General features: G+C 28.7%; 1 protein-coding gene across 1 annotated transcript in view; it reads left to right on the plus strand.

The window, feature by feature from the left end:
• LOC111635922 overlaps nt 1–12,255 on the plus strand; it is a 21,226-nt gene that overhangs the window by 6,928 nt on the left and 2,043 nt on the right. Inside the window, exons 5-6 of the mRNA XM_023381060.1 lie at nt 2,580–2,691; nt 3,808–3,965. Coding sequence (XP_023236828.1) covers nt 2,580–2,691; nt 3,808–3,965 — 270 coding nt within the window. The remainder of the gene's footprint in view (nt 1–2,579; nt 2,692–3,807; nt 3,966–12,255) is intronic.

The raw sequence follows: 12,255 nt of genomic DNA on the forward strand, positions 1-12,255 counted from the left end.
ATAGTTGGATAATAAACCGTTTTATTGTAATTTGTCTTTTTAAATTATTTTGAGTTGATATTAAAGTTTGGAAAAGGGGGATCCCTAGATCGGTAAAATACGCGAATTTCCTTCTACAACTTCGGTTGTTGTTCATGATACAGTTAAGGCTTTAACAAAGTTCAAGCGATTACGTAATTAGCAAAAAAAAGTTGAAATAAAGTGATTAAACAAAAATTATAACAAATATCGTAAATAATAAATGCATATATAGAGATATTTTTTGGAGGGGGGAAATGGTCTTCACAATTTGAAATAAATCGAACACACTGTGCTCGAATGCTCGTGTAAACGCGCGCCATCTATCTTAGGGTAAATGCCAGAAACCTTCGCTGGAGTGTATTAAAAAAACTTCCCAAAGCTTTATGGCAATCATACTACGCCACAAACCTTCGCTGGAGTATATTAAACAACTTCCCAAAGTTTCATGGCAATTGGACAAATGGTGTGGTAATGCATGAAGGACACACAGACACACATACATTCATTTTTATATATATAGATATATACTATAATTTTCTGTAAAATAAAGTTTCTTATTTAAATTTGTCTACATTTAACTTTATTTTACAGAAAATTATAGACTGGCATTCCATTCCATCATGCAGGAAATTTAGTCTGATCTTCATATTTCAATATGGTGATGCGATGTAGTTGTGCTTCATTTTAAATGTCATTCTAACTTTGTATTTCTTTGATTTTTCTTCACATCCAATAATTGAAAATATAACTATAACAATACAAAATAAACACATTCATGCATGCATTAATGAAAACAAAATGCATAGTGAAACTTTCTACTTAAAAAAAAGTCTTTTGATATTCAATGGGCACATAAACTAGTTAAATATAAATTACAACTATTATCACTGAATTGCAAATATGAAGAAAGTGCATCTAGTCAAAAAAAACTAAAAAATTTGTAATAAATATACAATGTGCATATATATAATATAATACAGTATACCATATTTACTTGCATATAAAATGATCTTGTATATAGGATGAGGTGTGACTTTAAAGATCAATATAAAGAAAATTATATTTATTAATACAATTCTAATTTTATTTTATTAAATCATATAAAATATCAAATGCACATAAATTCACTCATTGTCCTGCAAAAATTATTGGAATTTTAAACTTTAAGGAAAAATATTGTAAAATGAATATAATTTGTTCATGTAAAGCTGGACAATTGGGAACCTTTTTTGCCAATTCTTAACAATCAAATCCACTCACCATGGATTACATTTATGAATTTCTCTAAATTCTGATTTCCAAATAATTGTCTGTTTTCACATGGGAATGGATTAAAACTTATATCAGGCTTTTGTGTGATTCTGAAATTTCAATTTGGAATTTAATTCAAAAGCTTTGCTTTTCTGATTGTTATTCAATTTTACTCTTGACAATACACAAGAATGACTGAAATTACCCAGATAAAATATTTTTGTTTTTAAACACCAGAGGGTGAGCATCCCGTAAAGATGCAAATACATGGTTCACAAAAATTATTATTGTAAAAATGCAAAAAAAATCCTTTGCTCGTGCATATAGGATGACCTAAGTTTTTGAAGCAGTGAAAAATTAATATAAACCTCATCTTATATGCGAGTAAATATTGGTATACACATAATTATATTATAGTATAATTGCAGTGTAAATAATAAACATCTTAAAGCCTGATGAGTATATAATGAAATAACCAATGATCACCTGAAAGATTACGCTAGAATTTGGCAAATTAAATGATTAATATAAAGTAATTTGTCACTAGAAGTAGACATTAGGTGCCATCTCTTAATTAATTAGCCAAATTCTAGCCCGATCTTTCAGGTGATTGTTGATTATTTTACTTGCAGTGAAAGAGTAAACATAAGTCAGCCTGAGCTGGAAAGGTTTATGTTAGATGAAAGGGATGGAAGTAGACATATGATTAATGTGTGAGTAATGTTAGAATAAATAATAAGTAATAAATTTGTAAAAAAAAATAAAACAATAAAATTATTTTTGATAAAGATATTATAAAAACATTATATGTCTCAACTTCCAGGATAAATGTCTCAACTTCCAGGAGATAGATCCCTTAATCTAATATAAATCCTTCCAACCAGCTCAGGTTGACTCATCTCTACTCTTTTGCTGACAGACTATAGAAATGGACAATTATCTATTATTAATACTAATACTCACAATGTGATTATATATATATAGTATATGACACAAATCTTGGCTGATGCAGGATAGCGAAGACAAGTCTGTTAGGATGAAGAGAGAGTAGTTCGTATAAAGTTAACAGGATACAAATCACTTGTATAATACAACAAATATAAGTTACAATCTGGTAGTTGGAATGAAATGAAATCCATCATAAGTTGAAGAGCATTCTCAATAATTTTTATCTAATCCATTTATCTATATACGGTACATAAAACTCACTTGGCATTTCATTTTATACACAGTAATTCCATTAATTTTATGAATATTCTTATTACTTTATTATTATCAAAAATTATAATATGAATCATTTTTTTTAGGAGAAAAGAATTTCAAGATTGCCAGAATTAATAGAACCAAAAAACATCTTTCTATGGAGTCAACCTAATATACAAATTACAGATATTTCAACTCAAATTGGATCTAATTTAGGTTTGATTCCTATTTTTAGTTTATGTACGATGTTGAATAATTACATGTATTCATAATAAATTGTTTCTAAAGTGATTATCTATTTTGTGAAATAATAGGAATTATACAAAAGCATATTTTAATATGAAAATACATGGTACATTCAAGTTCTAAGGTCTCTCTTTCTCTCTCTCTCTCTCTTTTTTTTCACAATGTTGATGCCATGACATCATGGCTGCTGCAAACTCTTCTTTAGAGGTCTGTTTTGACAACTGGAAAATTGCTGATGCTAGAGCAGCACAGCTGGAAAATATGTGACCGTAGAGTGTGTCCTTCATTGTTGGAAAAAAGCCAAAAATTGCTATGAGCAAGGTCAGGTGAGTAAGGAGCATGAGAAACCACTTCAAAGTTGTTTTCACGAAGAAACTCCTGTGTTAACATTGTCCAATGAGATGGAGCATTGTCTTGATGGAAGAGCACACATGCAGCCTTTTTCAGCTGTTTTTCTGACAATGCTGGAAGCAATTCATGATGACAACATGATTGCAGACCTGAAGCAACTTGCTTCACATGCACAATTATGTTGTCAGACTGGCTGGTGCATGTTCATGGATGTTTCGGTTCGTTGTCACATGATGTTCACCCTTCTTTGAGCTGTTGCACCCACAAACGCACATTTTTCACATCCATGACACCATCACTGTATGTGTCACTCAACTAGCAATGAATTTCAGTGGGTGTCACTTTACACAAGAGCAGGAAACAAATGATTACGTGTATCAAAAATGCTTTTCACTTGAACTGCTGCTGCTAGAGTTCTGTGTGCTGTACAGTGCTATCCTCTGTTATGCAACCACAAACAGTGTCTACTTCTTTTAAAAAAAACCACATGTTGCTACCTGTTCCTTTCCCCTAGAAAAAAATAGACCTTATAACTTGAATGCATTTTCATAGACATGAATTCATATAACAATGTGCATACCATTATGCCAATTCAAACATTTTTAAAATAGATGTAATGTCATCATAATAGTCACTTTAAAAGCATCTTGTATAATGAAGAATTTAATATAGTTTTATATCATTTTTTTTATTTAGTTTTATTTAATTTTAATGTAATGTTTTAATATTTTTTAGTTGCAGCTTTAGAATTATTATTGGAACACCTTGATGTTGAATTTGAAGGAAGTGAAAAAGAAAATATGTTACATATATTCAATGATGTATGTAATCAACAAAAGATAAATGGCAGTGATTTAATGCTGTTAATCAGGAAGATATTGAGTAATCAAAAGGTAATTAGCATTTTAGTTTTATATACGGTTTAATCAAACTGTATATAAATTGATAAAGACAGAGACAGTTTGATTAATAATTAGGCAATTTAATTAAAATTGACTTTTTTTTAATATTTGATAGAATATATTGAAATATAATTCCATATTTTTAAAAGTTTTCAAAATTTTACAATTTCCAAAACATCTGTTTATAGGCTATACATTTAGAAAGATTTCATATTTTTAATGCTAATTTAACATTTTACCACTCTTCAATATATTTTAAGTGCCTTAAATGACAGTTAATGGAATAAAACACAATGGAAATTTTTTTAAAATGTCGTTATTATGAAAATGGCATTTTAAAATGCCTATTTATCTTGATGCTTATATCTACTGAAATCTCTTTCATAGAGTCAGTTTCATAAATATTCTCAACTTTTGCTTCTTCACTATTATTAGTTTTTATAAATGTTTTTCATTAAATATGCAAGATCCCTATCCTAAAATTTTCTCGGTACATTCATTGCCTTTATATTTGTCTCATCTTTTTAATATTATATTCTTACCTAATACTTCTGTTAATTTTGTCATTAATAATCTCTTCTGATTGCAGTCTTACATTCTTTCAATCTTGAGTATGATTTATTTTCTCTTGTGTTCAAAGTTTCTTGTCCTGTTTAATTGTTGTACTTCTTAAATCTCACAACTTGACAAATGTAGAATTTATCAAACAAGATATGTGCATGGCAAAATTAATCACTTTGAATTGTCGTTTTTGTATGCATTTCGGGTCTAAACCTCTCTTCAGCTGTTGACAAATCTTTTAAAAAACTGGTCCTGAGTAAAGTCACAAATATATTTTTAATTTTTAATATTAACATATAAAAGATCTATATAATGTCATATGCTGAGACACTAAATATATATGAAATTTAAAAAAAATTAAAATAAACAAATTTACCTGGGAGAGTGTCACAGTTACAGATTTTATACATCATAAAGTATGATTTAAAAACAAAGTATGAATTAAAATAGAATAATTGCATTAAAACTATAAAAATTAAATATTAAGTGACTAAAGTAACTTTTTTTATCAATGTAAAATATTCCAGAGTTTTAAAAAACTTCTTAAAACTTCAAAACAACTGAAGCTTGGTAAATTAAAAATCACTTAAAATTATTGTTATCTGTAAAACAATAAACTATAAAATCTGTTTAAAAAAAATTAAATGTTAAAAATATATACAGTTGACCCCCCTATAACGTACGTTCCTATAACGACAATTCCTATAACGTAGCGAAAAAATTGTAGAAACTTTCGTATAACGTACCTCCTATAACGTCGTTTCGCGAGAAGATTGATAGAGTCTGGACCAATAGTGGATGAGCAGCCGAACTACTTACCTCCGACCCTGNTTATATAAGTCTTTTTATGTGTTAATACCTCAGCATATGACATTATATATGTCTTTTTATGTGTTAGTACCTCAGAATATGACATTATATACATCTTTTTATGTGTTAATACCTCAGAATATGACATTATATATGTCTTTTTATGTGTTAGTACCTCAGAATATGACATTATATAAGTCTTTTTATGTGTTAATACCTCAGCATATGACATTATATATGTCTTTTTATGTGTTAGTACCTCAGAATATGACATTATATACATCTTTTTATGTGTTAATACCTCAGAATATGACATTATATATGTCTTTTTATGTGTTAGTACCTCAGAATATGACATTATATAAGTCTTTTTATGTGTTAATACCTCAGCATATGACATTATATATGTCTTTTTATGTGTTAGTACCTCAGAATATGACATTATATACATCTTTTTATGTGTTAATACCTCAGAATATGACATTATATATGTCTTTTTATGTGTTAGTACCTCAGAATATGACATTATATAAGTCTTTTTATGTGTTAATACCTCAGCATATGACATTATATATGTCTTTTTATGTGTTAGTACCTCAGAATATGACATTATATACATCTTTTTATGTGTTAATACCTCAGAATATGACATTATATATGTCTTTTTATGTGTTAGTACCTCAGAATATGACATTATATAAGTCTTTTTATGTGTTAATACCTCAGCATATGACATTATATATGTCTTTTTATGTGTTAGTACCTCAGAATATGACATTATATACATCTTTTTATGTGTTAATACCTCAGAATATGACATTATATATGTCTTTTTATGTGTTAGTACCTCAGAATATGACATTATATAAGTCTTTTTATGTGTTAATACCTCAGCATATGACATTATATATGTCTTTTTATGTGTTAGTACCTCAGAATATGACATTATATACATCTTTTTATGTGTTAATACCTCAGAATATGACATTATATATGTCTTTTTATGTGTTAGTACCTCAGAATATGACATTATATAAGTCTTTTTATGTGTTAATACCTCAGCATATGACATTATATATGTCTTTTTATGTGTTAGTACCTCAGAATATGACATTATATACATCTTTTTATGTGTTAATACCTCAGAATATGACATTATATATGTCTTTTTATGTGTTAGTACCTCAGAATATGACATTATATAAGTCTTTTTATGTGTTAATACCTCAGCATATGACATTATATATGTCTTTTTATGTGTTAGTACCTCAGAATATGACATTATATACATCTTTTTATGTGTTAATACCTCAGAATATGACATTATATATGTCTTTTTATGTGTTAGTACCTCAGAATATGACATTATATAAGTCTTTTTATGTGTTAATACCTCAGCATATGACATTATATATGTCTTTTTATGTGTTAGTACCTCAGAATATGACATTATATACATCTTTTTATGTGTTAATACCTCAGAATATGACATTATATATGTCTTTTTATGTGTTAGTACCTCAGAATATGACATTATATAAGTCTTTTTATGTGTTAATACCTCAGCATATGACATTATATATGTCTTTTTATGTGTTAGTACCTCAGAATATGACATTATATACGTCTTTTTATGTGTTAATACCTCAGCATATGACATTATATACGTCTTTTTATGTGTTAATATTAAACTAAAAATATATTTCCTTGTGACTTTACTCAGGACCAGTTTTTTCAAAAGATTTGTCAAAAGCTGAGAGAAGTTTAAACCTTAAATGCATTCAAAAACGACAGTTAAAAGTGATTAATTTTGCCATGCACATTACAAATGTAGGATTTATCATACAGGGAAAGTTGAGAGATTTGATGTACTCTATATTAGTTTTTTTAGGTTATTTTTAAAAAGTCCTTTAACTTAAATCTTTACAACTTTTTTGTTTCCTCTTTAAAATCTCTTTTAAGAAATTTGGATTTTATAATTTTTTTTTCTTAACTTTGACTTCTTTACATTTGAGGTATTACTTGATCTAATTAATTGTAATTTTAATCTCATTATACTCATTATATGTTTTGTTTTAAAAATTCAGTCATTTTCTTCAAATTATAATTACAATATTTTAAATGTTTTTTAATTCTACATGTTTTGATCTGTAAAAGTTTTAACAAAAACATTTAGAAATTAAAATTTTATTCTTCAAAATAAATAATTTATAAATGGGACATTCCAATTTTCAACACAAGTGTTGAGTGTTGAAACCAACAATTTGACGTCATCAATGACGTTCCAACTCAAGTATGAAATGCTTAGTTCCCATAACTCCATTCTCAGCAAGATCGATTTCATTCAAATGTCCTACCAATTACCCATAATTCATTGGAAAATAGCAGTCAACATATCTGTTGAGTGCTGAGTGTGTCGAGTCAGCATTGATAACAGTGCCACTTCAACGTTGAAAAAAGGAACGACTTTTACCGAACATTGAGATCAAGGCTTAGTCAGTGTTGAAAATTGGAATGTCACGATGATATAAACTATGTTTTTGAAGATAAAGTTAACTACTTATAAAAAAATTTAAAACAACATATACTTTTTGTTGTTTACAGGGGAGGCTTAGTTTGCCTAGATGGCATTACCTCTTAAATATTTTGTAATAAAGAATAAAATAATAATAATATAANATATGACATTATATATGTCTTTTTATGTGTTAGTACCTCAGAATATGACATTATATACGTCTTTTTATGTGTTAATACCTCAGCATATGACATTATATACGTCTTTTTATGTGTTAATATTAAACTAAAAATATATTTCCTTGTGACTTTACTCAGGACCAGTTTTTTCAAAAGATTTGTCAAAAGCTGAGAGAAGTTTAAACCTTAAATGCATTCAAAAACGACAGTTAAAAGTGATTAATTTTGCCATGCACATTACAAATGTAGGATTTATCATACAGGGAAAGTTGAGAGATTTGATGTACTCTATATTAGTTTTTTTAGGTTATTTTTAAAAAGTCCTTTAACTTAAATCTTTACAACTTTTTTGTTTCCTCTTTAAAATCTCTTTTAAGAAATTTGGATTTTATAATTTTTTTTTCTTAACTTTGACTTCTTTACATTTGAGGTATTACTTGATCTAATTAATTGTAATTTTAATCTCATTATACTCATTATATGTTTTGTTTTAAAAATTCAGTCATTTTCTTCAAATTATAATTACAATATTTTAAATGTTTTTTAATTCTACATGTTTTGATCTGTAAAAGTTTTAACAAAAACATTTAGAAATTAAAATTTTATTCTTCAAAATAAATAATTTATAAATGGGACATTCCAATTTTCAACACAAGTGTTGAGTGTTGAAACCAACAATTTGACGTCATCAATGACGTTCCAACTCAAGTATGAAATGCTTAGTTCCCATAACTCCATTCTCAGCAAGATCGATTTCATTCAAATGTCCTACCAATTACCCATAATTCATTGGAAAATAGCAGTCAACATATCTGTTGAGTGCTGAGTGTGTCGAGTCAGCATTGATAACAGTGCCACTTCAACGTTGAAAAAAGGAACGACTTTTACCGAACATTGAGATCAAGGCTTAGTCAGTGTTGAAAATTGGAATGTCACGATGATATAAACTATGTTTTTGAAGATAAAGTTAACTACTTATAAAAAAATTTAAAACAACATATACTTTTTGTTGTTTACAGGGGAGGCTTAGTTTGCCTAGATGGCATTACCTCTTAAATATTTTGTAATAAAGAATAAAATAATAATAATATAATAATAAAATTTTGTTATATAAATTATTAAAAGTTATTTTGATGTATTTTAAATTGTCAAAAAAATAAAATACAGGGTGGACCAAAAAGAATATACGTATTTCAAACTGATATATTTATTAAACTATCGATAGTAGCGGTGTGCTGTGGGTATCGGAGGAATGAGTGCATTGTCTAGTTTGTCCCCAGATGTCAGTTGTGCTTGGTTACAATGACGTATTCACAGTTGTTGTAAAATGGCTATGCCACAGCACAAAAGCTTTTGTATTCTTGAGCTTGCGAAGTGTAATTCCGTGATTACAGTGCAAAGACGTTTCCGGTTGAGGTACGAAATTGATCCTCCGAATGGATGGAACATTCGCAGATGGTACCGTCAGTTTGTTGACACAGGTTGTGTATGTAAAGGAAAGAGTCCTGGCCGACCTCGTGTATCTGAAGAAAATGTCGCACGGATTCAAGCTGCTTACCAACGTAGCCCTTCAAAATCAACACGTCGTGCCAGTCGGGAATTGCAGCTGCCTAAAACAACAGTTTGGCGTGTTTTGAGACGCAGGTTAGTTATGAAGCCCGGACCGAACTCCCGCCCGGACCCCGGTTCCCGGACACCCGGACGGAACTCCCGCCCGGACCGTTCGTGTCGCTGGTGGAGGACATATTGAACACCTGTAATCTAAACTAGAGAGTTTCATAAATATGTGTCCCAAGTTCCATAGTTGTATGTCTTACAGTTTATTAAATATATCAGTTTGAAATACATATATTCTTTTTGGTCCACCCTGTATTTAATGTGATTGAAAAGAGATAAGATATTTTATATATTACAATATTACACAAAACATATATTTAGAAATTATTAGGATTAATGAATGTAATAAATATTTTTAAATGAAAAATCATTTAAAAATATTTATTGCATTCATTAGCTGTCATTCTAGTAGAATGATCACAATGTTTTCTTTTTTAAGTGTTGTTTTCTAGAAAGAGTTTTTCTATATACTTCAATAAAAACTGTTATGAATAATTGTAGATGTTGTTTTATTACTTTTTGTTTGAAAAAATTGTAACCTATAAATTCCCACTATAGTCCATCCATTTGTCTGTCTTTCCTTAATCTTGAGAACGGAGTTAAATAAATGAAAGAGGAGACCAGATATGGAAGCTTTGGGGCAGCAGGCCCCAATTAACTATATATGACACTTCTGATGCAAACTGAAAGTCATATTATTTTAATTCAAAAATTTCCCTCTGAACGGTGTTAGATAGATGACCAGCACGACTTTATTGTTAAAGGAAAAGTATGATGTACAGGGACAAGCCACTACTAATTTGAGGTGGAGAGTATATATTTTAAATTAAATTAAAAATTATTAAAAATTGCAGCCTGGCATTATGATGATGTCACAATAAATAAATGTTGGTATTTAATTATAAATTTTTTATAATTATACACTAATTACAATAAATTACAATACAATTTATAATTTATCATATATACATGGTGCACCATTTACTTAATATGCATGAATATCTCAAGAAATTTGCATCCTAAGAAAAACTCCTGACAAAATTTGTACTATATCAGGTAAACCATAAAATAGTGCTATTAGTTTCCCCATAGGTGATGCTGTTATGAGCATTTGAAGTTTTACACTGTACACACATGATTCTGTAGATATCTGTGAAGTTTTGTTGAAAAAAGAAAGAAAAATACTTAATAACTTCTCTTTATCACAAGCTTGATGGCTTTAACACAGTGTGGCATAAGTTTTGTAGCAGCTTGTTATATGAAGTAAAAGCATGCTCCCTGTATTTGATAAGAGTTAAAATATAATATTTAACTTTTTTACTCTGAGCACTAAAGTCAAAGAGGATCCTCATGTTGATCTGGATTCTCTTAGGTTAACTTTTTGTGATAACCTAACCAGTTACTTAAATTTTTGGGCTTATCACACCAGTGAATATGACATTACAAAAAATTTAAGTTTACAAAAGAATAAATGATGAATCTAAAACATATACAATACACCCAAAATGCATTTCGAACTGTTTCAGAGTCCCTCTTCAGTTGGTGTTTTTATAAAGATAACAAAGTAAAATATATATAAAACTTATATTAAAAGATTAAAATAACCACAAAGACATCACAATTAAAGAGATTGATGTTATCTCATGCTGTACAGCAGATTCCATCTTTTTTTCTGTTTTTTCCGTAATCAGTTCAGCCATGCAGTGTATTGAGGCCTCTAAAGGATTGACATAAACGTTATACCAAAAAAACAATTACCTTTACAATCAGTTACTGGAGAAATAGCCATCATGGTCACTTTGATGGCTATTTCTAAATTCACATGCTTATTCTGAATCAGTTTTTCTCAATATGTTTTTAAATGTTCCAGCCAAAAACAAATGAAACTTCAAAATATTTTTTAAAACACAATGAATTTATAAAATTAATATGCATCACATTTTAAGAAAAATGTATGCATCAAATTTAGCATGAAAAAAAATATAAAAATATAATGTATTTATCTGCAGTTCTTTTTTCTTTATTTATAACCCTATTAATCTGAACAACACTGTATAATAATTAGTTAAAATTAGTGAGTGTTTACTGTATTTTCTACCAGGCTAACCTGTCACATTTTGAAAACCATCTGATTCTTCTTCCTCTAGTTCTTTTTATTTTTCCTTTCAGAAATATATTTTCTTTCAGTTATAACTCATTTATAATAAGTTGTGTCTTAGTATGTAAATTCAAGGAATTTGATTTTTTTTGTTGGCTTTAATCAAATTTGAATTTTATGTCATTATTTCTATTGTTTTGAGATGTATGATCTATTGAAACACATTGTTTTTTTATTTATTTTACACATTAGTTGTATTCATAAAGGAGAAACAATAATTTTTTTCAAATAAAAAGTATTTAATTAGAGAGGTTGAGGCGCACGTTTTAAACGTTTAAACGTGTACGTGTGACGTTCGGCGCCGCTTTCCCGTAAGCCTAAAAGTTTGACAATGGTGTTTGGATAGTCGGTGGAATCACGCTCGACATTCCAAACACCATCGTCAAACTTTTAGGCTTACGGGAAAGCGGCGCCGAACGTCACACGTACACGTTTACA

The sequence above is a fragment of the Centruroides sculpturatus genome, unplaced genomic scaffold (assembly GCF_000671375.1).
Source record: "Centruroides sculpturatus isolate CEXI.00-Female unplaced genomic scaffold, Cexi_2.0 scaffold1063, whole genome shotgun sequence".
Lineage (NCBI taxonomy): Eukaryota > Metazoa > Arthropoda > Arachnida > Scorpiones > Buthidae > Centruroides > Centruroides sculpturatus.